We start from the raw sequence: 27,708 nt of genomic DNA on the forward strand, positions 1-27,708 counted from the left end.
TACTAAAACCAAAGCCCACTGCTCTCCACACTGAAGCAGTACTCTTTTCTCCTTGAATGCCCTCCTGACTTCGTCAGTCTCCCTATTTCAAAATCCTACTCATTCAAGATGTAACTCTAAGTTCATTACCTATACAAAGCTTTGCAAGATCTTCCCTCACCCCAACCTCCACCTGGGATTAATCTCCTGGACTCCCAACTACCATAGATGCATAGTGAACTAAGTCCATGGGATCTAGGTCACACTGCCTGATTTCAAATCCTGGCTCCGATACTTGCTGGCAGAATGAGATCAGGAAAACCATTCAATTCTACATGCCTCAGTGTCCTCATCTATACAATGAAAATAATATTTGTATCAAAAGATGGTCTTAAGGACTGAGAAAATGTGTATGTATCGTTACAACTGTGTATGGCTGTATGTCAACAAAACGGCTTTAAACAAGTATGGGACTTACTTTTCTCACAAAATGGATTAGGCGGCTTGGAGTGCCAACAAACCAGACTTCTTGTATTTTCCTATTTGGCCAATCTTAGCCCATGGTTTCATGGTCACAAAGTGGCTACTATACCTCCAGGCATTGCATTTGCATTCAAAGCATAAAGAAAAGAGAGGGCAAAAACCAAACCCGTAGCTGGAAAAGAACCTGGGAAATCAAATTTTTACAGTTACATGCACTATTGTGCCAAATCAAATTGTTATTTTCTATAAAGAAAAAAGAGGGAACAGATACTGTGTAGGCAACCAGAGTGCAGGTCATGACTCTTAGCACAGAATCTATTTATGGTAAACCAGCGATAAATGCCAACTATTATTTGGGTCTTTCTCATGCAACTAAGTGTTTTTGCCCTGAGTGGGTTATGTGTGTGTCCCTTAGTTTTACCTACGGCACCTTGGTCCATCCTCTTTCATGTTCATTGCTGGTGAACATGCTACAAGAGCACTCTAGATTTACTTACTAAAGAAATTCGCAGGCTTGAAAAATACAGTTCCTGAGGAAAATGTGAAAAGATGTCAAAAGCCTCTACGGAGGAGCCTGGTCACATGTTAATCCTTATCAAGGATTATCTAATTGAAGGAGTTAAATAAAAGGACACAAAAGACATTTCAATAACAGTTGTAATAATATGTTTATATAAAGGTAACCTTTGGGTTGGGTGAGGTATAGAATGAATCTGTGATTTGATTACTGATTCTTTAAGATACAAATTTTGTCAGGTGGCTTTCTTCCAGACATACTAGTACACTTACACACATTTTTAAAAGAGCTCAATATCAACCTTTAAAAATACTAATTTAACTTAAATTTATTTGAAAAAAAAATCAACTTTTCCATGTATTAGAATATGAAAAGAGGGAAAACAGATTGGATTTTCCTGATATTTTTAAAGAATGTTATAAACCACAGAGGTAAAAAATAATAAAAATATCCAAGAAAAAAAGTGTGGACATCACTTTGAGATTCTATTATTTTTCTTCACACGTTTACACATCCTCATTTGGTTCATTTGAAATTTCTCAGGTTCCAGACAGGTTACAGAAGCATAACCTTCTCTAAGATGCCAAGAAGAAATCTGAGAATAGGTAAGGGAAACTACATTCTGCCCTCCCTTGCAAAAATTTCATGTATGACCATTAATACAATTTTGAGGATGTCCCCATCTATCGATGCTGCTAGAACTGGTTCTTCCTTTCTTATTCTAGGACATGCAGCAGGATGATGGATGACATACTCCAGCTAGGTGCTCGAGTAGAGACAGAAGAAAAAAAATCAAATGGAATCATTAAGCTGTGGTACAATTAATGCTAAGAGTGGTAGGCACAGAGGGCTGTCAGAGTACTTGGCTGGAGACAATTCATTTCATTGAACCTGTGAAATAATTCTTCATATGAAAAGAGTTGGTCCTTTTATATTGTATGAACAAGGTCCCCCCCCCTTTTTTTTGGCCCCTTCTCCATTAGCTTGATCCTGGCATTTCAAAGCTCTGAGATCAATAGTTCTGTCAGATAGTCAATTCCAACATAGTTTTCTTCAGTATGTTTAAATTAACAAAATACATTATTTAATAAAATGTAAAGCTAAATTATACATACTTACATTACCTAGAAAAATATGGCCTAATTATTTGAAAAAGTAGAACAAATTTTTGGTAGTTTCTAAGAGAAAGAAGCAGTCCCAGCAATTAAATATAATGAAACATGAAAGTCATTACACGTTATAAGAAAAGCCAAATTAATTATTAAGACTTACTTCTATAACCAGTGCTCTTTCAAGTGTGATGAACATGGGAGGTTTCATCCCACAGAGCTTTATTAGTGAAGCTGGGCTTCCCCATACAGAGCTAGTTACAACGCTAATACGACCAAACAAGAAAGAAACATTACTTAAAACTACTGATGTCCGAAATGGTTAGGCCTCTGAAAGAATGAATAGGGCTGATTCCATTGTTTCTTTATAGTTGGCTACCCCTTTGTCACTGCTAGGTGCTCAAACACAAGTAAAAACAAAGAGCCTGACAAAATGATTACACTGTGGGGTGATTCATGCTAAGACAGTGGTGGGCACAGAATGTCAGAGAAGCACTTGCCTGGGAATGCCTAATTTCATGGAAGGAAGCTGTGAAATATTTTTTCCCCTGAAAAATATCATTAATATCCAATTTAATTTGGGAAATCCCTTGTATTTGCTTATAAAGAATGGAGGCATAATATGGCCGAGGGGTCCATTGTAGGAATGTGGGTAAGTCATTGACACGTTTGTTTTTAGCACTGTTATATAAAAAACAGGAGATGACCACTACCTACCTGCATAAAGTCTACATAAGGATAAAATGAGATAACCCAGGTACAATTTTCAGACTAACACCTGGCATGTTTTAAAAGAATTAAAAAAAAAAAAAAAAGTAGCTGCTTTTTAAATTACTGTTCAATTCCATGAACAAATAAATCTCCTTCACAGATAACAACTCCCTATTTCCAGTGTTTACACACTGCCTACTATGTACCTACTATGTACCCTTGTGGGGTAATTTCATAGGTTTTCTTTCCTTCTTACACCCTTCCCCGCTCCTCACTCCTGCAAGGTAAATATCCCCACGAGGCAAATGAAGAAACTGAGGGCAAAGGAATTCACCCATTCAATTAGCAAACCTTTTCTGAGTGTCTACAGTATTCCAGGCACCTTTCCGAGGATTGAGGCTATGACAACAAGACAAACAATTTCCCTCGTTGCGTGGTACTCAGAGTCTATGTTTGAGCCAACCAGGTGGACTTGCAGAGTGACTGATGACTAGAGTAAAACAAAGGAAGAAACAGGTCTGGAGGAAGAATCAAGAGTTCCATTTGGGGATATATGTTAAGTTTATGATGCTTATTAGTCATCTGAATGGAGTTATCAAGTCGACAGAAAGGCATCAGTCTAGTTGGCAAACTACAAGCCCCATACCAAATCTTCCTATCACATATTTTTATATGACCTTGAGCTAAAAACAGTTTAAGAAAAAAATTTTTACTTGCGTTTTTAAAAATTTAATTTAATTTTTTCTAATAGACTTGATTAGATGTTGTGTTAGAAGGCATGCAAACATTAATCTCACTGCACATCTGCACTGGAGGAGCTCTTGGGGTGACCAGGTGCGTTGTCAATGAGCAGTCATATTTTGAAAGGAATCTTTTTTTCTGGGCATTATATCTCAACAGTGGGCTTAAAATATTCGGGAAATTGTGTTGCAAACAGATGTGCTGTCATCCAGCCTTTCTTGTTCCCAGTTGCTGAGCACAGGAAGAGTAGATTTAGCATCATTCTGAAGGGCCCTGGGATTTTCAGAATGGTCAGTGAACACTGGCTTCAACGTAAGGTCACCAGCTGCATTAGCCCCTGACAAGAGAGTCAGCCTGTTCTTCGAAGCCTTAAAGCCAGGCACTGACTTCTCCTCTCTAGCTATGAAAGTCCTAGATGGCACAAGACTGTTTCGTCTACATTGAATATCTGTTGTTTGGTGTTTCCACCTTCATGAATTATCTAAGCTAGATATTCTGGAGAACTTGTTGCAGCATCTACATCAGTACTTACTGCTTCACCTTGCACTTCGATGTTATGAAGACAGCTTCTTTCCTTCAACCTCTTGAACCAACCCCTGCTAGCTTTGAACTTTTATTCTGCAGCTTCCTCACTTCTCTCCACCCTCACAGAATTGAAGAGAGTTAAGATCTTGCTCTGGAGTAGGCTTTGGCTTAAGGAAGTGTTGTAGCTGGTCTGATCATCTCTCCAGACCACTAAAATCTTCTCCGTATCAGCAATTAGGTCGTTTTGCTTTCTTATCATTCATGTATTGTTCACTGGAGTAGCACTTTTAATTTCCTTCAAGAGGAAATTCACAACTTGGCTAATCGTTTGGTGCAAGAGGCCTAGCTTTTGGCCTGTCTTGGTTTTCAACATGCCTTACTCACTAAGATTAATTATGTCTAGCTTGTGATTCTTCCTGCCACCTGAACACTTAGAGCATGGGGAGATTAACTGGCTTAATTTCAATAGAAAGAGACCCAAAGATAAGAGAGACAGAGGGAATGGCCAGTCAGTGGAACAGTCAGAACACATACAACATTTATCAATGAAGTTTGTGGTATTATATGTGTGTGGTTCATGACACCCCAAAACAATTACAATCGTAACAACAAAGATCACTGATCACAGATCACTGTAACAAATACAATAATCATGAAAAAGTATGGAATGTTACAAGAATTATCAAAATGTGACACAGAGACACAAAGTAAGCAAATACTATTCGGAAAATGGTGCCAAGAGACTTGCTGGACAGACTTCCCACAAACTTTCAACTGGTAAAAAAAAAACACCACAGTCTGTAGGGGTCCCTGGGTGGCTCAGTCATTTGAGCATTCGACTCTTGATTTCAGCTCAGGTCATGATCTCAAGGTCATGGGATTGGGACCCACATCGGGCTCCACACTCAGCATGGAGTCTGCTTGAGGATCTCTCTCTCCCTCTGCCCCTCCCCCCACTCATGTACATGTATGTCTCTCTCTCTTTAATAAATAAATAAATATTTAAAAAAACAGTATCTACAAAGTGCAACAAAGCGAAGCACAATAAAATGAAGCATGCCTATGATATACTACGTGATGTGAAAAAGATATGAAATTTAAATATCAGTCATTCCATTTACTGGAACATAGCTCATTTATTTACATATTTGTCTCTGGCTGTTTTCATGCTACAACACAGGGTTGAGTAGTTGCAACAGTGCTTTATGTGGCCTGCAAAGACTAATTCTCTACTATCCAACCGTACACAGAGAAAGTTTTCCAATCCCTGATCTGGGAGTCAATAGCATAATATTGTACAAAATAACATGGCTCCAGATGACATCACAAAGGAAGCTAGTTAGATGAAACAGGAGGTTCTTGACACATGAGGAATTAATTCAGAGTCTTTAGAGGGGAAGGAGCAAGCAAAGACATCTGGAAAGGAATGATCGGAAGGGAACCTGAGGGGCACATAGTAAGAGCCCACAGAGTGTGGTGTCACAGAAGCCCAGAGAGAAAAGACTTCCATGGAGACCCAGGTTGGCTGCATTGAATGAAGCTGAGAGGTCATGGTGACATTATTTAATGGACTTGGTAATATCTGGGACTGTCAAAAACAATTTCAGTAGAATGTTGGAAGTTTCCACTCTTCATGAGTGGAAGAGTGAGTGAAAATGAGTAAGTGTAAGTTCATGCAACTTTTTTCATAGTTCTGCTGTGAAGACAAGTAGAGAAATAAGTGGTGGCTGAAGAGGAATATAAGAACAAGAAAGGGATTTTGAAACATGAGCAATAGAGCATGTTTATATGCTGGTGAGAATGTTCCAGTGGAGAAGGAGAAAGTGATGACAGAAGAGAAAGAAATGAGGATTTGGGGAGTGAAGCCTGAGAGGATCAGAGGGAGTACAGTCCAGAGCTTACATGGAGAGATTAACTTTGACAGGGTAACTCTTCCATCATAAACGATAGGAATACATAGAACAAGTGCACAGAAACAGGGGATTGGGGATTTGATGGTGAAAAGATGCAGATCTCCTTGTCTGCATCTTTCTGCACAACAGAAGGTGAGTTTTCTTGTGCTATGTGTACTGGAGGTAGGGTAATGGGGGTAGAGGGCAGGGTTTGAGAAGAGAGAAGAAATGAGAAAATTACCAGGAAGAGGAAAAAAGAAATTTACTTGGAAACCAATTAGCACTGCTGGCAAGGATGAGTATCCACCTGAGATTTGGAATCATGGATTTTGAAGTGAAAATGGTAACTTTTCCCAGCAACCACCACAGAGTTGATACTTATAGTGGGATGCAATGGATAATTCTCTAAAATTGTCACATGCTGGAATCAGGCTTGGTTCCCTCTAAGGTCAGTGGCTATATTCTTTGGGCTCTGCCAAATCGTTTCTACCCTGACAGATCAAGGCATGGCTACGATCGATTTTTCAGGGCCTAGATCTATTCAATTACCATATATTTTTTTCTCCCTGCAAAGTAAAATACAAATTAATCTGTTATTTTTTCGGTAGTACTCTACCAAGTACTAAGCCTCAATTATTCATTCTCCTATCAGAACTAGTATAACTTTTGGAGCATCAAACATCCTTAGGTACTTCACTATGCTCCATACACAAATAATTCAGGCCCCTAATAATCCATTTCCAATAAATGCAGTGGTATGTTGATCTGGCATTTCCAACCACTATTCAATCCACTCTGAGAAAGCACTCACTGTGTATTTCTTTTACTTCAGTGCATCCCTAACACCTAGTAAATTTTTAACAGGTAGGTGCTCATTAAGTATTTGATGAGTTAGTGGCTCTCAGTTTGAGAATAAACTATAAGTGGATTTTTTTATGAAGTATACAAATGAAATAAAATACTCACAAATTAACTGAGGGCATTCGATGTATTCAAATCAGTCCTTCATCTGAATGTCTGCATCATTATTCTATTCAAATGGAATACCTACTTGTAATATAAATCTTCTTAAAACTTCTGTTTGGCCAGTTGTTTTTTATCTTGAAATCAACCACAAAGACCATATATTTTTGCTACCAGGTTGTTTTCTTTTAAAAAAACCTTACATTGGAATTGTAAAACTCCCATATACTACTACTTCATACAAATACTAAATGCTTCCAGCAGAGGGCTCAAGAATTCTATTTTAAGGAAAAAACTTTAAAAAAAACTTTAAAAAGCTCATTGTCCAACAGCAGCTATTGTAAAACTCCTTCATAAGGCAATGCTGACAAAAAATACATTCCTCCTCTTGATCAAGTAATTCCAGGTCTATCAATTTATTTAAAATAATCCAAATGCGGGGTGCCTGGGTGGCTCAATCTGTTAGGCTCTGGGCTCTTGATCTTGGTTCAGGTCATGACCTCGGGTTGTGAGATGGGGCCCTGAGTCAGGGTCAGGCCCCATGTTGGGCATGAAGCCTGTTTAGGATTCTTTCTCTCTCCCTCTACTCCTCCCCCTGCTCTTGAGAGTGCTCTCTCTCTCTCAAAATAAATAAATAAATAAACAAATAAAATAAAATAATCCAAATGAAAGAAAAAATTAGATTACAATAAGACAGCATTTATGGATAAATGTACCTTTAACTCCAAGAAAGAAACTGAATTTATAATACTATGGATAAATGTACCTTAATTCCAGAGAAGAAATTAAGTAAATTATAGTCACAGAAATTTATATAAAACTACTTAGGCATATCAGGGCGCCTGGGTGGCTCAGTTGGTTAAGCGTCTGCCTTCAGCTCAGGTCATGATCCCGGGGTTCTGGATCGAGCCCCACGTTGGGCTCCCTGCTCAGTGGGGAGTCTGCTTCGGCTGCTCCCCCTGCTTATATTCTCTCTCTGTCAAATAAATAAATAAAATGTTTTAAAAAAAAAAAAAACCCGGGGCGCCTGGGTGGCTCAGTCGGTTAAGCGTCTGGGGCTCAGTCAGTTAAGTGTCTGCCTTTGGCTCAGGTCATGATCCCAGGGTCCTGGGATCGAGCCCCACATCGGGCTTCCTGCTCAGCAGGAAGCCTGCTTCTCCCTCTCCCACTCCCCCTGCTTGTGTTCCCTCTCTCGCTGTGTCTCTCTCTGTCAAATAAATAAATTAAAAAAAAAAAATCTTAAAAAAAAAAAAAACCCACAAAACTACTTAGGCATATGGGTAAAGGCCAGGAAAAAAAACAAAAAACAAAAACAGAAAGACAAGATATAATGTGTAAGTAAATTAGAATTTGGGTGTTTAGAATTTGATTGAATATTGTTTTTCACTTCTATTCTTATTTATGTTTGTGTAAACGTTTGGGTGATTTTTTTTTTATTTTCAAAGATGAAAAATGATATGTCCTATTTTTAGTGCTGAAAACAAGGATGGAACAAAATTTAGAAAGCAAGCAGAATGGTTTATTTATGGAACAACTTGGGAATTTGGAGACACTTCATTTTCAAAGGCAGAACTAATCGGGTATAGCACCACTTTATTCATGCCTACAAATAACATTAAAGTACTTCTGGGATTTCAAAGGCGTTCAGAGGTCCCAAATCTCTTTATTTACCCTATTTATTTACTTATATGATATCTCATTTTGAGATGGATCTGAGGCATCAATACAAGCATTTAAAAATTAAGAACATAACTCAAGCTAAGAGAAAATAGGAAACAAAAAATATGAAGTCAGGAGAGGAGGTATATATATACATATGTTTTTATATCCTTATAACTATTTTTTTTTAAGATTCCATTTATTTATTTGAGAGAGAGTATGAGCGGGGCAGGGAAGAGCAGAGGGAAGAAGCAGGGTTCCCACTGAGCAGGGCTGAGCAGGGAGCCTAACACGGGGCTCCATCCCAGGACCCTGGGATCATGACCTGAGCCGAAGGCAGACACTTAACCAACTGAGCCACCCAGGCACCCCCATTCTGTTTTTTTATGGAATTTTACTATTTTAGAAAATGGTTTCAATATGTTTCCTAAAGAGTTCTGCCCCTGCATGTATATACTGAAATATATATTATTTTTATTACACTTTCTCTCCTTCTGTTTATTCATCATATATGTTAAGGTTTCTTATTGATGTGCAAAGTAATTTATGTGGGCAAGTTATAATATCTAAGAATTTCATTTCAGGATAACCTAAAACATTCAATGTTGCCTTTTTATATTAAGGCCTGATAGATGAGGCTGAGAATCACCAAGCCTGACAGACAGACTGCGTATCTTCTGCGAATCCATTATGTATATAATTTCTCCCAAATGAACTTTTAGTAAGAGCTGTCCCAGAAAACAGGCTGAGGCTGGAGTGCAATTATTCTCTTTTGCTGAATCAGGGGAAAAGCTTATGTACTTTAAAAAGCCATCAATAGGCTGATAACTTCTTATGAAAATTAATAAGCTAATCAAGTTTCTCCCTTAAATAAACTGTTAACCTCCCTCCACTCAGAGGTGATCTGATGAAGCACCTAAGGAAGGGTCAGGATTTCCTTAGGGAATAATTCGGGAAGCAGCCAACACTCAGAAATTCTAATGATCAAGAAAGAGCACTGCTTAGAAATCCTGCTTTGATTTCTGCCTAGAAATATTATAAAATAAGGATTACTGCTCACCCACCATAGCAAAGGAAAAAATTCCAGATGCATACCATAAAATATAAAGTATCTGGCCATGATACTTTCTGCTAAAACATTCAAAAGAAGTAAGTGCACAGAAGTACAAAATCTACCCTGAATTAACTAAGTGGGTTGACCTGCTATTTTAAGTTGCTGGATGTTAGCCGATTCTACTTGGGAGGACATTAGCTAGAAAAGGACTGATTGTTTATTGCCCCCACTATGACAACAGAACCATATCACAAGCATACAGAAAATACTTCTCTTCCTATTCCCTATACAGGCAATAGGGTGGGGGTGGGAAGTAGAGACCTTGGAAGGAGAGTAGAAGAAAGAGAGGCAACAAATCCAGCTCATTTGAATGGAGTTTTATAAATAAATAAAGATAAGGTTAAAACACAGAGGGACCACACTCATCCTTATCATCTAATGCTATCTCTGATACCCAAAGACCCTCATCATGTTACCAGTATGCATGTTCTGTACACAATGAGCTCAAGCACCCACCGTGGCCCACGATGGGTTCCTCAGCACAGAATGAATTCTGAGAAAGATCACAAATGCTATTAGCATATTGTTTAAACACATTTTGTTTTCCTAAGTGATTGAGTTACACAATATCTCAAAGGAAAATACCTGTGCCTAAAATGTGACTATCACTCAAGTAGAATGCTAGACTAATGTAATTGAGGTCTGACTCCATTTTTGATGTTTGCCTGCTAACAGCTTTCGAGCCCCAGCACTCCCTCCTCCCTGCTTTTCCCACACCTGGGAAAAAGTACGAGAAAGACTGAGTGCTCTCTCCCTTGGTGCTGGTAGGAAGTTCAAACCACACAAGCCCCTGCCTATGTGAAGAATCCTCCAGCTCCCTCCCCTAACCACAGGAAAAGTCAAGCCAATCACCCCCTACTTGCCCTCTGAAGCCATTTTTGGACCTGCTTGGGAGCCACCCTGCTCTCCCCAGAAAGCCTCACTGTGTGAGTAATAAACCTTTTTGCATCCTCTTGGTATGCGTGTGGTATTACCAGTCTCGACAACTGAATCCAATTTTGCATAGGGGAGGGAGTCATTCTGTTTTTGGAGAATGCCTATAAGACAACTCAGAAACCCCAAACTTGCAAATTATTAGAGAAAAGTCAGGAAAAGTAAAAAAAAAAAAAAAATCAAAGTATCAGCTTTATTACCAAATGAAAGCAGATCTCAGAAGTGTGGCCACAGTTACACTTCTTCACAGAGATACTTTAGACATTGCTATGCTGAGCAAACGGCTTTACAATTCCTGCAGTATAAACTACACCTGAGTACATTCTGAGCAGACAGCACACATAAATTTAATATAGAACAGGCTGGTGTGAAGTAGAGACTGTTAATTAGAACTGGTCCTGCTCTACAGGGAGGAGGTCCTCCCACATGACTTCCCTTTGTCTGAATCAACTGTTCGCCTTGAAGAACAGACAGGCTTTGGGCCCTGTGAGTCCTTGGGTTCTTAGGTCCTCAGCTGAGAAAAGTAGGCTTCTGGGGGTCAGTCAGGACCTGGACTTCTAAAATCTCACTTCTTTTTTTACAATAAGTGATTAGGTCTCCAACCTGTCCTTCCCACTTTTGACAACCAAAACATGTCAACATTTATTGCTTTACTTGACATCTTGGGAAGCCATAAAAATTCCATTTGGCATATGGTTCTTGTCAATCAAGTTAGTTGGTACTTTCGTGAAACCATGAGTGGGAATATGGAACATCTTCACCCCAAAATAGTAAGTGGACACATCTGCTTGTGTGTTTGTTTCAATGACCCACTGATAAAAGAGAAAACCTCTCCAAGGGCAAATAATGCAGAGTTTCAAAAGATCCAAACAAGCAAAAAGCCAATGATGAAATTCAAGCTTCCTTCATTTCACTCTCTCAAACCTTCCAGTATGGACTCTGGCACAGCTCTGAACAAGAATTAAGGTGAGGAGAAAATGATCACTTTCTGCACAATTCCAGATATTCTTCCTTAGAATGTGGATTTTAGACTGTGCCCTCTAGAGCCTGGGGCACAGTGAGGGTACCTCAGGGGCCTTTTGCTGGCCAGGCTTCTGTAAGCACTGCCAGGTGAAGAAAGGACTCTACAGCTAAAATATTTAAACCACTGAATAGCCTGAATGTTGCTCCCCAGAGACATATTTAAGAAAAAATTCTCCCAGATTTGTTCATATGCTACCATTTAGTTCAACCAGGTTACATTTATAAGTAAATCTTATGGGGACTTTTTCCAATCTTATGGGGACTTTTTCTATGTGAAGTGACACATTTATCCCTCTGTAGGGATGGCCCATGGGAAGCAGTTGCAATTCAGATTCCTGTCACTCTGTTGCTGGGCCTGGTGCTCAGGTCTACAGAGAAAAATATTCTGCTATGTAGAATAAATACAGTTTCAATATTCATCAAAATGGAATGCTACAGTGTATGCCTTATCAATGCTATGTAAAAAGATAATATGAACTTATTAAGGAATCAAATAAGAATCAGGAAGAAAAACTTCACTGCATAGAGCATGAATACTAAGGGATAGTTTCCTTGAGTTTACAATTTCCTTTTTTTTATTAAAAAAATAAGAATTTATTTGAGAGAAGGAGAGGGAGAGAGTGCAGGGGTGAGGGGGGTAAGGGCAGAGGGAAAGGGAGAAGCAGGCTCCCCGCTGAGGGGGGACACCAATGCAGGACTTGATCCCAGGACCCTGGGACCATGAGCTGAGCCGAAGGCAGATGTTTAACTGACTGAGCCACCCAGGCACCCCGAGTTTACAATTTCTGATTGCATGAATATTTTTACATAACCAATTGTGTAACCACAATTACAGCTAAATTTTTTTTTTTTTTTTACTTAAGAGTATCATACTTTTCTACATTTCCAAAGAAAGACCTTATTTTTTTTTAAAGATTTTTATTTATTTAATTGACAGAGAGAGACACAGCGAGAGAGGGAACACAAGCAGGGGGAGTGGGAGAGGGAGAAGCAGGCTTCCCGCCGAGCAGGGAGCCCGATGCGGGGCTCGATCCCAGGACCCTGGGATCATGACCCAAGCCGAAGGCAGGCGCTTAATGACTGAGCCACCCAGGCACCACCAAAGAAAGACTTTAAAATGTTAATATTAATGGGTACACAAAATATCCTTGTAAAGATTGTACTAAAGCATTCTCTGGATCGGAGGATGGTAATTAGGATGGGAGTCCCGAAGAGATGGGTTCCTCCATGTGTTGAGGAGCCAAGGCTGGAGTTACTGGATAATGAAGAGAAAAGCAAGGGATCACAGGTACCAAAGTGTCCTTTCTCTTCAGATGGCCAGATATGACATGGCGGTTCAGGGTGGACAAAGTCGGCAGTACCTGGAGGCGGCAAATATTAAAGGGGACTACAAATGTCACTGTCATCTGGTGTGTCGTTTCTCTCTCCATCAGGCTACAAGGGACAGAACAGGAGGACAGTTCTCTGGAAAGGAAGAGGAAGCTAACTAGGCTTAAGCCCTTGCTCCCCTATAAGGAAGGTATTCAGCACTGTACTTGGCATATAGTCTATCTTGCTTAACATCATCACAGCCGGAGTGCTAAACAGTGAACTTTATTGTGGTTCTCAGCTCTATTTGCTTCCTATTTTGGTCCTTAGTTACTCAAATTCTTAGAGGCTTATTCCAGGACCTTCGAGGTCAGAAGTCCTTCCATCTTTTGAGTGGGGCTCTTCTCTTTCTAGAAGGATCTTGGTCTTAACTGCTAATCACTATCCCTGGGCTTTCTTAGCAACACCTACTCACTCCTGAGTGGCTGACCTCTTGTCTAGTTAGGACTGGGAATCCTCCTCCCAGTCAACATCTTCACCAGAATCCTTTCTTTCCTCCCCTTCTTCTTTCCTGGTCTGAAATAGGAGTGAATTCCTGGCTAGAGTTGGAAAGTGAGGAGACTGAGGGAGGCCAGGGAACGGGTAGTCTTGCCCACCAGATTAAGTGAGAGTTTGTGTTCTCTTAGGGTTACTCTGTCCCGTTCTCCCTAAGGCAGAGCTGCCTGGTGACAGTTTACATCACACCACTTGCTCCTGACCTGGCTCCCAGCGCCAGCCCAGAATAGGACCTGGAAAGTAGCCTGGCTCCTCTGCCCCTCATGGCCGCTTCTGCTCTTTACGGCTGAGCAAACACACCCACGAGGGTCGCGATGCATGCCCGCCTCTGCACAGGCTGTGCCCTAAGCAGGGTGTGCCCACAGGAAGGGCACGTCTCTAATCAGTGGGAAGGCAGAGTGTGTGCTTCCTTGGCCCCATATAGACTCCTTGCTAAGAAAAGTGCATGCACTTTCAGAGGATGCATTAGCATTAGGGGAAAAGTCTGCTTTTTCTTTAAAATTTCCTGGATGAAATCTGTGACCAATTTTAAGAAGGTTATGCTTTAGAGCACTATGTAGGAGGAACATGCACACGTCTTGTTACACGTAGCAACATTCACTCATGGCGCCCACACAATACTTCCAATTCCAATTTCTCTCCCAAGACGGCAACAATTTTCAGACATTTAAAACACTTATATTTTATACTATGCTTACTACCACCGACTAAAGGTGTAATCAACTGTCAGTAGAAATAGCTAGAGGTAGATAAGTTCAATGTTAACCCTGATTTTACAAATCTATATCATGGCTAAAGACAACAGATTAGTGAGTATTAGTGAGTATCCACAAGAGTACATAACAATTAAGAAACTGAAGAACTATGCTTTTATTCCTGCTTCCATACGCCAAAGTCTTCACTTAATGCTAATGTCAATTCCAGAGTAAGAGAAAGCAGGTTTTTAGCATCTCCCAAGCATACTGCAATTCCACTTTTTGCCATTATCTGTGTTCATGTCTCCAAGGGAAAACAGATTTATTATAAAGTCATTTTGGTGTTTAAGAGAGCAAAGTACCATGGATGCTGTCCAAGAAATCATGTATCAATTTCCACTGTGCAGCAATGAGTCATCATACATAGAGTTCAGGTGCAGCAACTCAGAGCCCTCATGAACTGAGTGCTGCAAAGGCACCCAGGATGAGAGAACCATCAAAAGAGTTCACTCTCTAAAGTGTCCAAATGCTTCCCTGCCTCCTTCAACAAAGTAGAACAAATATGACTTAATCTTTTCTCAGTGGGACAATGGATTTGAAGCTAAGAGGACTGGCCCTGACTCACTGAGTCAGTATACACTGGGAGAGTGATTTGAGTCATTCCCTGTACATTCCTGGGCTAGTCATCTTCATGATGGGATCACTGCATTCTTCAGAGCTGTCTAGAAGATTAGGTCAAACAGCACACACAAAGTACCTAGGGCAGTGCCCTTGCTCTTGCAGAAGATGCTCCATGAAATGTCAGCCTACTTCCTGTCCCTCCAGACACAATCTGAACAGATGAGTTACTGCTGAATGCCACAGGCTTGTTGCTGCTCTGTGGGTATACACATCAGGAATGGGTCACTGGACAGAATAAATACAACTCCGGCTCTGGCCCTAGAACTTGCTTTTTTTCTTTTCTTTTCTTTTTTTTTAAGCATTCCTGGCTTTCTTTTTAACTCATAAAAGTGGAATATGAGCATATGACTCCTAAGCAATGAGATATGGCTGCCCCTCTGCAAACTTCTCAAGCAGTTTTCTTACCCTTCAAAAAGTCCCCTTCAGTCCAGGTTTCCTAAGTCCTTTGTGCCACAGGGATTACATATATATAATTGTGAAAGAAACCACAGGGCAATCAAGGCAAACAATAAGACAGCCACTTATATCTGCATGTGAGTTTTACCTCAGCCTCTATAGCATTTTTGCACCCTTCTGTTTACTAATTATTTAAATGTTTTGCAGCTTATAACTTCTGAGCTGAAACCATTCCATTGTTAATGCAGCTAAATACAAAAGCTACTCATGTGGGTAGTTTTTTCAAAAAAACACAACATTTACTATTTCATTCCCATTGCACACCAGCAAAGTATGAGCTATGTGTTATCAATAGTACTTTAGAGGTGGGCAAATGCAGGTGTGACCATATTTCAGACATGAAGAGAGAAATCTACACAAGACAGAATTTAGAGCTGGTATCTGTCTTTATATCTATAAACCAAAAAGCAGCCAACACATAATTTACCTCACTAGGAATCAGGTTTGGCAACTCTGAACAATAACTGTCCACCTGAATTTTCTAAGGCATGAAATCTGGCTGGGCTGACCCTGAATTTGTGATCCATTTCCTTTGTATTTCCCTTTGCACCTGCTACTTGATGGATGTTTTTTTCCTTTCTATCCATTATTTTCATTTCAGCTGCCGAGTTGCCTCAATTACTCTATGAAACATATCTCAAACTCTACTAGCTCTAGAAAAGAAAATGGATAATATCGTATAGTTTAAAAAGCCGCTGAAGGGGAAATTTAGTAGAAAAGTGAGCTCCCAACATTCTTCAAGACCCAAATACCACCTTCTCTGTGAAAGTTTGTACTGATGGCCCCAGCTGACCATATCCTCCTTTTTGTCTCCACTGTATCTTGTATTCTGCTTCTATTATATTTCCCAACACAATGAGGATGTGTGATTATTTCTATGCCTCTTTTCCCCACCGGGATGTGGGCCCGCCAAGAGAAGAGGCCCTTATTTTAGCACAGAAGACACTAAACCTAAGTTGAATAAAATGGAATTAAAAAACAAAAGTTTATAAAAACTTTTTGGAGCTTTACATTTTTTTTAAGCCAATAAAGCCATGATTAAGTAATGGAGCTTCAGTAATAACAATTCAAGTTATTTTGCAAACTCTTTCCCATAAGATGGTTCTTTAGGCTGTTTTAAAATTATACCAGCAAGCCACTGAGCTCAGATTAAAATATTATGTTCCCTGGGTCATATTTAAACTCAAATTGTTTTACTTACCTTTTCATCATTTTAGTTATAAAATTAAGGAGATGTGAACTTTTTTTTAAACGTTAAAATGAATAACAAGAAAAATACCTAAATCTCATGCCTCAAGGATAATCCCCTCTGGCTAGCTGCAGTTAAAACGTTAAGCCTCTCAGATGACATGTGGTACCATACCTGGCCTGTGTATGCAAACTCCAGGGCCTGCTTCAAGCCAAGGCTGGTCACACCGTGTAAATTCACCTCGTCTGCTCCACTTTCCACCATACAGAGACTGAACATTGCCTGAGGTGGGAGAGAATGAGAGAGATGGGGAGTTACACAACTTAAAAAGCAAGAGAATGGAGGAGGAGCAAGATGACGGAGGAGTAGGAGACCTAAATTTTATCTGGTCCCAGGAATTCAGCTAGATAGGTATCAAACCATTCTGAACACCTATAAACTCAATAGGAGATTGAATAAAAGAATAGCAGCAACTCTGAACAGAAAAGCAACCACTTTCTGGAAGGTAGGATGTGCGGAGAAGTGAATCCGAGGTGATATTCGGGAAGATAGACTGCGGGGGGAGGGAGCCTCCATCAGCCGCTACCGGCAAGTGATAGAGCCACGGAGCACAAAATCAGAACTTTTAGAAGTCTACTCCGCTGAGGGACGTCGCTCCAGTGGCTAAGTGGGGGGTGGAACCCTCGCTGGGACAGTGTGGTCTCAGGACCCTCGGGGTCACAGAAAGACCGGGGGCGACTGAGTGCAGCAGAGCTCCCAGGTATCAGAGCAGGGAAGCGGCTGCAAAGACCGAGCAGAGAAGTGGGCTCTCAGCTTGGGGTTGCCATAAACCATGATCAGCAGCACAGTTGGGCCACTGCTCTTCCAGCAGGGACCCAACAAGTGGCAGATACGGGGAGATTCCCCTTCCTCCCCTGGGGAGGAGCAGCGTGGAGCACACCGCAGGAATCTGCTGGGTTTGGAGACTCCACACGGGGTCGTATGCCAGAGATAGAAACGCTCGCAAACGGGATCATGTGCCAGAGATAGAAACGCTCGGTCACAGGCTGAGTGAGCACGGAGTATGGCCCGGAGACCAAGGAGAGGGGAGTGATTGACCGCTTTCCTCTGGGGGCTCACTGAGGAGTGGGGCCCCGAGTTCTCGGCTCCTCTGGGGCAGAGACTGGGAGGCTGCCATTTTCATTCTCGTCCTCCAAAGCTGTACAGAAAGCTTGCAGGGAACAAAAGCTCCCAGGAGGAAACCGGAGCAGGTTACTTAGCCCAGCCCCCGGCAAGGGCGGGACAATTCCATCAATGGCAGAGACATTTGAGAACCACTGCGACAGGCCCCTCCCCCAGAAGATCAGCAAGAACAGCCAGCCAAGACCAAGTTTACCAATCAATGAGAACGGGAGAATGCCAGCACTAGGGGAATACAGCACATAGAATTCATGGCTTTTTCCCCCCATGATTCTTTACTCTTTCAAAGTTAATTTTTTAAATGTTCTTTATTTTTTCTTTTTCTATTTTTATTTGAATTTTTCTTTTTCCCTTTTTCAACCAACATCTTATCAATTCCTTTTTTTAAAATCTTTTTTATTTTTCATTTTTAGAGTCATATTCTATCCTTTCATTGTAGTTAACCTTATTCTTTGTGTGTGTATATATATATATATATATATATATATATATACATATATATATATATATATATATGTTGTTCTCTCTTTAAAACTGTCAGATACAGTTTCTTCTAACAGACCAAAAATATACCCTAAATCTCTAGTGTATGGCTTTGCTCTAGTCTCCTGGCTGATAACATTCTCTCTTTTTTTTTTTTTTTAATTTCTCTTCTTTCTTTTTTCAACCAACTTCTTATCAATTCCTTTTATAAAATCTTTTATAATTTTCATCTTTACAGTCATATTCCATCCCTTCATCGTATTTACCCTTATTTTTGTACATATATAAGTTTTTCTTTCTTTAAAATTTTGGGAGGCAGTTTCTTCTAACAGACCAAAATACACCCAAAATCTAGTGTGCAGCACTGATCTACGCAGCAGCCTGATCATATTTGATCATATTCTTTTTTTTCTTTCTTTCTTTCCCTTTCTTTTCCCCTGGGTTTCGGGTCTCTTCTGATTTGTTTAGTGTATATTTTTCTGGGGTCGTTTTTACCCTGTTAGCATTTTGTTCTCTCATTCATCTATTCTCCTCTGGACAAAATGACAAGACAGAAAAACTTACCTCAAAAAAAAGAACAAGAGGAGTAACGACTGCCAGGGACCTAATCAATACAGACATTAGTAAGATGTCAGAACTAGAGTTCAGAATGACGATTTTAAAGATACTACCTGGGCTTGAAAAAAGCATGGAAGATACTAGAGAATCCCTTTCTGGAGAAATAAAAGAACTAAAATCTAACCAAGTCGAAATCAAAAAGGCTATTAATGAGGTGCAATCAAAAATGGAGGCTCTAACTGCTAGGATAAATAAGGCAGAAGAGAAATTAGTGATATAGAAGACCAAATGATGGAGAATAAAGAAGCTGAGAAAAAGAGATAAACAACTACTGGATCACGAGGGCAGAATTTGAGAGATAAGTGATACCATAAGACGAAACAATATTAGAATAATTGGGATCCCAGAAGAAGAGAGAAAGAGAGGGGCAGAAGGTATATTGGAGCAAATTATAGCAGAGAACTTCCCTAATTTGGGGAAGGAAACAGGCATCAAAATCCAGGAGAGGCAGAGAACCCCCCTCAAAATCAATAAAAATAGGTCAACACTCCAACATCTAATAGTAAAACTTACAAGTCGCAGAGACAAAAAGAAAATCCTGAAAGCAGCTCAGGACAAGAGGTCTGTGTAACCTACAATGGTAGAAACATTAGATTGGCAGCAGACCTATCCACAGAGACCTGGCAGGCCAGAAAGGACTGGCATGATATATTCAGAGCACTAAGCGAGAAAAACATGCAGCCAAGAATACTATATCCAGCTAGGCTGTCATTGAAAATAGAAGGAGAGATAAAAACCTTCCAGGACAAACAAAAACTAAAAGAATTTGCAAACACCAAACCAGCCATACAAGAAATATTGAAAGGGGTCCTCTAAGCAAAGAGAGAACCTAAAAGTAACATAGACCAGAAAGGAATAGAGACAATATACGGTAACAGTCACCTTACAGCCAATACAGTGGCACTAAACTCATATCTTTCAATAGCTACCCTGAATGTAAATGGGCTAAATGCCCCAATCAAAAGACACAGGGTATCAGATTGGATAAAAAAACAAGACCCATCGATATGCTACCTGCAAGAACTCATTTTAGACCCAATGACACCTCCAGATTGAAAGTAAGGGGGTGGAAAACCATTTATCATGTAATGGACAGCAAAAGAAAGCTGGGGTGGCAATCCCTATATCAGACAAATTAGATTTTAAACCAAAGACTATAAAATAGATGAGGAAGGACTCTATATCCTCCTTAAAGGGTCTATCCAACAAGAAGATCTAACAATTTTAAATATCTATGCCCCTAACATGGGAGCAGCCAATTATATAAGCCAATTAATAACAAAATCAAAGCAACACATTGACAACAATACAATAATAGTAGGGGACTTTAACACCCCCCTCACTGAAATGGACAGATCATCTAAGCAAAAGATCAACAAGGAAATAAAGGCTTTAAATGACACACTGGACCAAATGGACTTCACAGATATATTCAGAACATTCCATCCCAAAGCAACAGAATACACATTCTTCTCTAGTGCCCATGGAACCTTCTCCAGAATAAATCACATCCTAGGTCACAAATCAGGTCTCAACCGGTATCAAAAGACTGGGATCATTCCCTGTATATTTTTGGACCACAGTGCTTTGAAACTAGAACTCAACCACAAGAGGAAAGTCGGAAAGAACTCAAATACATGGAGGCTAAAGAGCATCCTACTAAAGAATGAATGGGTCAACCAGGAGATTAAAGAAGAATTAAAAAAATTCATGGGAACAAATGAAAATGAAAACACAACTGTTCAAAATCTTTGGGATGCAGCAAAGGCCGTCCTAAGAGGAAAGTATATAGCAATACAAGCCTTTCTCAAGAAACAAGAAAGGTCTCAAATACACAACCTAAACCTACACCTAAAGGAGCTGGAGAAAGAACAGCAAATAAAGCCTAAACCCAGCAGGAGAAGAGAAATAATAAAGATCAGAGCAGAAATCAATGAAATAGAAACCAAAAGAACAGTAGAACAGATCAACGAAACTAGGAGCTTGTTCTTTGAAAGAATAAGATTGATAACCCCCTGGCCAGACTTATCAAAAAGAAAAGTGAAACAACCCAAATAAATAAAATCATGGATGAAAGAGGAGAGATCACAACCAACACCAAAGAAATACAAACAATTATAAGAACATATTATGAGCAACTCTATGCCAGCAAATTAGATAATCTGGAAGAAATGGATGCATTCCTAGAGATGTATCAAGTACCAAAACTGAACCAGGAAGAAATAGAAAACCTGAACAGACCTATAACCACTAAGGAAATTGAAGCAGTAATCAAAAATCTCCCAACAAACAAAAGCCCAGGGCCAGATGGCTTCCCAGGGGAATTCTACCAAACATTTCAAGAAGAATTAATACCTTTTCTTCTGAAATTGTTCCAAAAAATAGAAATGGAAGGAAAACTTCCAAAGTCATTTTATGAGGCCACCATTACCTTGATCCCAAAACCAGACAAAGACCCCATCAAAAAGAATTATAGAACAATATCCCTGATGAACATGGATGCAAAAATTCTCACCAAAATACTAGCCAATAGGATCCAACAGTACATTAAAAGGATTATTAACCACGACCAAGTGGGATTTATTCCTGGGCTGCAAGGCTGGTTCAACATCCGCAAATCAATCAAGGTGATACAATACATTAATAAAAGAAAGAACAAGAACCATATGATCCTCTCAATAGATGCAGAAAAAGCATTTGACAAAGTACAGCATCCTTTCTTGATTAAAACTCTTCAGAGTGTATGGATAGAGGGTACATACCTCAATATCATAAAAGCCATCTATGAAAAACTCACAGCGAATATCATTCTCAATAGGGAAAAACTAAGAGCTTTTCCCCTAAGGTCAGGAACACGGCAGGGATGTCCACTATCACCACTGCTATTCAACATAGTACTAGAAGTCCTAGCCACAGCAATAAGACAACAAAAAGAAATAAAAGGCATCGAATCAGCAATGAAGAAGTCAAACTCTCACTCTTTGCAGATGATATGATATTTTCTGTGGAAAACCCAAAAGACTCCACCCCAAAACTGCTAGAACTCATATAGGAATTCAGTAAACTGACAGGATAATAACAAATAATCCTAAAATTTGTATGGAACCAGAAAAGACCCCAAATAGCCAGAGGAATGTTGAAAAAGAAAAACCAAAGCTGGTGGCATCACAATTCCAGACTTCAAGCTCTATTACAAAGCTGTAATCATCAAGGCAGTATGGTACTGGCAGAAAAACAGGCACATAGATCAATGGAACAGAATAGAGAGCCCAGAAATGGACCCTCAACTCTATGGCCAACTAATCTTCGACAAAGCAGGAAAGAATGTCCAATGGAAAAAAGACAGTCTCTTCAACAAATCGTGTTGGGAAAATTGGACAGCCACATGCAGAAGAATGAAACTGGACCATTTCCTTACACCACACACAAAAATAGACTCAAAATGGATGAGACCTAAATGTGAGACAGGAATCCATCAAAATTCTAGAGGAGAACACAGGCAGCAACCTCTTTGACTTTAACTACAACAACTTCTTCCTAGAAACATCGCCAAAGGCAAGGGAAGTAAGGGCAAAAATGAACTATTGGGACTTCATCAAGATAAAAAGCTTTTGCACAGCAAATGAAACAGTCAACAAAAACCAAAAGACAACCAACAGAATGGGAGAAGATATTTGCAAATGTCATATCAGATAAAGGGCTAGTATCCAAAATCTATAAAGAATTCATCAAACTCAACACCCAAAGAGCAAAGAATCCAATCAAGAAGTGGGCAGAAGACATGAACAGACATTTTTCCAAAGAAGACATCCAAATGGCCAACAGACACATGAAAAAGTGCTCAACATCACTCAGCATCAGGGAAATACAAATCAAAACCTCAATGAGATACCACCTCACACCAGTCAGAATGGCTAAACTTAACAAGTCAGGAAACAACAGATGTTGGCGGGGATGCAGAGAAAAGCGAACCCTCCTACACTGTTGGTGGGAATGCAAGCTGGTGCAGTCACTCTGGAAAACAGAATGGACGTTCCTCAAAAGTTGAAAATAGAGCTACCCTATGACCCAGCAATTGCACTACTGGGTATTTACCCCAAAGATACAAATGTAGTGATCTGAAGTGGTACCTGCACCCCATTGTTTATAGCAGCAATGTCCACAATAGCCAAACTATGGAAAGAGCCAAGATGTCCATCAACAGATGAATGGATAAAGAAGATGTGATATATATATATATCATATATATATATATATGATATATATATATGATATATACACACAATGGAATATTATGCAGCCATCAAAAAAACCTGAAATCTTGCCATTTGCAATGACGTGGATGGAACTAGAGGGTATTATGCTGAGCGAAATAAGTCAATTAGAGAAAGATAAGCATCATATGATCTCACTGATATGAGGAATTCTTAATCTCAGGAAACAAACAGGGTTGTTGGACTGGTGGGGTGGTGGGAGGGATGGGGTGGCTGGGTGGTAGACATTGGGGAGGGTATGTGCTATGGTGAGCGCTGTGAATTGTGTTAAGACTGATGAATCACAGACCTGTACCTCTGAAACAAATAATACATTGCATGTTAAAAAAAAAAAAAGATAGTAGGAAGGGAGAAATGAAGGAGGGGAAATCGGAGGGGGAGATGAATCGTGAGAGACTAGGGACTCTGAGAAACAAACTGAGGGTTTTAGAGGGGAGGGGGCTGGGGGGATGGGTTAGCCCGGTGATGGGTATTAAGGAGGGCACGTATTGAATGGAGCACTGGGTGTTATATGCAAACAATGAATCATGGAACACTACATCAAAAACTAATGATGTAATGAATGGTAACTAACATAACATAATAAAATAAAATTTTTTTTAAAAATTAAAAAAAAAAAGGGGGGGCAAGAGAACAAGACAAAGTCCTAGACTAGGAAAGAAAAACACTGTGTAAGTTAACGATTGATTTTGGTTTTTGAAACGCTTCTACAAAAAGCCACTGCAAATCACTTTGCTGTCTAAACAGAGTAATACATGAATGGATTGTAACCCTCACACACACAGTCCCATTGAATCCCACGGCTGCTGGCGTGACTGCATTTAGGCTCACTCACCGAATTCATTCTCTGGATCCGGGGTCTCACTACTACCATGAAATCTGGAGTAGTTCCAAACGCTCTTGCCGACAGGACATGGAAAGTATCAACTTTGTCCCCTGACCTCTCTGCCTTTTTTCTGCCTTGTCTCAATAACACACCCCATTCCTCTCATCTGCCATGTATCATACACTCTATTCCAGTGGTTCTCAAAATGTGGACCCTGGACCAGCAATATCAGCATCACCTGGGAACTTTAGAGGACAGATTCCTGAAGCCCCAGCTCAGACCTACTAAATCAGAAACTCACAGTGGGGCCCAGCAATGTGCATTATGATTGGCCATCATGACTCTGATGGCCACTTGAGTTTGAGAACCACTGTCTAAGTTCTTTAGTGAAAATCAATTTGCCCCAAACCAATTCGCCAAATGGCCAATGTATTGAAAATCAGTTCTACTGGATGATCAGTATGCCAAGTGAAAACTTGAAAACTAAAAAAATGAAAACTTGACAAATTAAAAAAAAAATGCATTGGCTTGTCCCATGTCCAAAAACAAACAAACGCACAGTAATTTGTACACTTGTAACAAGTTTGACTTAACAGGTATAAAGAAAATATTCCATTTCAGGTTACCAGTGATGAAAAGCACTATTTAGAAAAGTATACATCTATATAGTGAAGAATTAACCTTACGTAAAGGGAGCTCTGGTCTTTTCCCTTGGCTTATGGAAGGTGATCTCTAGGCCCTTGGAATATCCTGCCAGACAGGAGTGTCCTTGTTTGTCTGGAAACTTTGGCCAATGACAGTCTAACAACGTGATTTATGATGGGGGTTTGGGCCACACCATATCAGTTCTGACCTCCAGGGGAAATGGAGACTAAAGGTACTAGCCTGACCTCTAGGAAAGGATGGAGACGAGAGGTCAATCACATGGGCAATCTGTAACTGAGCCCCAGTAAAAACTCTGGACACCAAAAGTTCGGGTGAGTGTCCCTGGTTGGCAGTCCTCTGTGCATTTTGTCACTTAGCATGGCCAGGAGGAGATACGCTATGACTCCACAGAGGGAGGAGGGCCACCAGCTCTGTATGTGGTCCCCTTCTGGATTCTGCCCAATGTGTCTCTTTCCTTGTCTAATTCCAATTTGTATCTTTCCCTGTAATAAGCCAATTTCTGTGAGTATAAAAGCTTTCAGTGAGTTCTGTGATACTTCCTAGTAAATTATCGAATATGAGAATAGTTGTAGGAATCCCTTCAAACTTGCAGTTGGCGTCAGAAGTGATAGAAGTCTTAAGGGAACTGTCCCTTCAAATTCTGCAGCTTAGCTAACTTCATAAAAAAGTAGGGGGGAAAAAAACCCTTACTCTTCTATATGGTAATATTTTAGTTCACACTAAATTTTTTAATTTTATAAATGTGATTTTTTTTATTTGCCAATGTATTAATATTCATCTCTTAGCAATTTTTATGTTGATAAGTTTATTTTTGAGCCTCATAATTCTGTACACTTTAATATATGTTGAATGGTGGTTTTTTTGTTTTGTTTTTTTAGAGGGGGGAGGAGCAGAAGGAGGAGAGAGAGAATCCCAAGCAGGCCCCACACCCAGCATGGAGCCCAATGCGGGGCTCGATCTCATGACCCTGAGATCATGACCTGAGCTGAAACCAAGAGTCAGACACTTAACCAACTGAGCCACCCAGGCGCCCCTGAATGGTGGTCTTAATTGATGGTCCATTATTCTTTCTGGAGATCCTCATTTCTATCTCACTCCATTAGAGATTTCTGAATTCTCATAATGAACAGAATCTCTTTGTTAGCTTAATTTATAGTTAAAATTTTAATTGTTAGAAATATAAAACTAGGGGCACCTGGGTGGCTTAGTCGGTTAAGCATCTGCCTTCGGCTCAGGTCATGACCCCAGGACCCTGAGATTGAGCCCTGCATCAGGCTCCTTGCTCAGCGGGGAGCCTGCTTCTCCCTCTCCCTCTGCCTGCCACTTCCCCTGCTTGTGCTCTCTCTCCCTCTGTCAAATAAATAAAATCTTAAAAAAAAAAAAAAAAAGAAATACAAAATTATTGCTCTCTTGTCATTTGACAAATCTTCTAGAGTATTTTAAATGTTTACAATTTGAGAAAATAAAAAGAAAAATATTCAAAATATCCTAAAGACATTGGCAGTATGTAATGTGTAACATACATAATTATATTTGCTATATTAAATAGCAAACGTTTAGAATATTTTACTTTCAGGAATTTACTTTATCATGAATAAATGAAATCTGACATTCCTTTAGAAGCTGTTGATGGTGAATGGACAATATGGTATATCTGGTAACTTGGTTAGTTAGGGAGTTGATCTGGCTGCTGGTGCCACTGGGAGTAAAGGTACTACATGATCGGTAAAGACCACTGTCTTTGAAGTCACATAATCCTTGGTTTGGTGAACCACAGTGATTAAGGGCAAACTTGTAATCAAACTATTCTGGGTTTGATTACAAACACTGGCAAGTGACTGGGACAAACACGTAACCTCTCTCTGACTCAGTTTTCCTGTCCAAAAAAGGGGGCCAAAAAGTGTACCCACTTCATGAACTTGTTTGAAGATTAGATGACAGTGTATATATGAAGTATTCAGTATAGTGCCGGTATATGGCAAGGTCTTAGTGAAACTTATATACTGTAAAAATGATGAGATAGAATTAAGTTTCTTTTATGTATTCTTTGGTTGAAAGCAGTGATACCTTAGGAATACTAGTCTCTGGGTTGTGTTTTTGTGTTTTTTTAAAGATTTATTTATTTATTTGAGAGAGCGAGAATGAGAGAGAGAGAGTACATGAGGGGGGGAGGGTTAGAAGGAGAAGCAGGCTCCTCGCCGAGCAGGGAGCCCGATGCGGGACTCGATCCAGGGACTCCAGGATCATGACCTGAGCCGAAGGCAGTCGCTTAACCAACTGAGCCACCCAGGCGCCCTTTGTTTTTTGTTTTAATCAAGTGCAGCTATAGATAAAAAGGGCTATCAGAAAATTGATTTTAATGTAAATGGATTCTGCTTATGCATCTGTGAAAGATCTAAAATCAAAACTAGGGACATCTGGCTCACACAGTTAGTAGAGCATGCAACTCTTGACCTCAGAGTCGTGAGCTCAGGCCCTATATTGGGCATGGAGCCTACTTAAAAAAAATAAATCAATAAATCAATAAAATTTCAAAACTAAAAAGCACAGGTCACAACAAAAAAAAGACTTTCCATTTATGTAATTCTGAATTTGCTTCTAGACTTCACATAGCCACTCTAAAAAAAAAAAACCAAAAACCCTGAAAGAAATTTCAGTTGTTTTCAATGTCTGTTCTTTATCATACAGATGCTTCAATTTTTAATATTCCCAACGCTAATTTCTTTTTTCAGATCTTCCAAGTTGTAATTGCACCTGAAATGATGACCAGCTGCTCTCCACCAACTCCACTGTTGACAGAAATGACTCAAACTGCAGAAGGATTATCTGGGTTAATGAAATGCAAAAAGTTCCTGAGAGCAAAGATTAACTAAGAGAACAAGCCGCCAAGGGAGTTTTTTGAATCTGCTTTCCTTGGAGTCTTTCAAAAGCAATCACAGCCAAGGCGGCATAGAAGAGGCATCCTCAACCAGGGAGCTGGTGAACTTGAAGCCTGGCTTGGTAGAGTCAGAGAGAGACACCCTTTAAATAATGTACATATGTAATTGTACATGTTTGGACAAGCAATAAAGGAACACCAAATTGGTCACTGTGGTTATATTAGAGGGTATTACTCTTAAGGGAAGGAAA

The 27,708-nt window shown here is 39.9% G+C and overlaps 1 protein-coding gene across 9 annotated transcripts in view; it reads right to left on the reverse strand.

Annotated features, from left to right (window-relative positions):
• The window catches only part of KLHL32 (kelch like family member 32), a 260,784-nt gene that overhangs the window by 134,695 nt on the left and 98,381 nt on the right, over positions 1-27,708 (reverse strand). For all 9 annotated transcript variants that reach the window (XM_078054976.1, XM_078054974.1, XM_078054977.1 and 6 more), the window contains one exon: positions 16,708-16,815. In XM_078054976.1, the coding sequence (XP_077911102.1) occupies positions 16,708-16,812 (105 nt within the window). In that variant the 5' untranslated portion in view covers positions 16,813-16,815. The remainder of the gene's footprint in view (positions 1-16,707; positions 16,816-27,708) is intronic.

This window comes from Halichoerus grypus, chromosome 9, assembly GCF_964656455.1.
Source record: "Halichoerus grypus chromosome 9, mHalGry1.hap1.1, whole genome shotgun sequence".
Lineage (NCBI taxonomy): Eukaryota > Metazoa > Chordata > Mammalia > Carnivora > Phocidae > Halichoerus > Halichoerus grypus.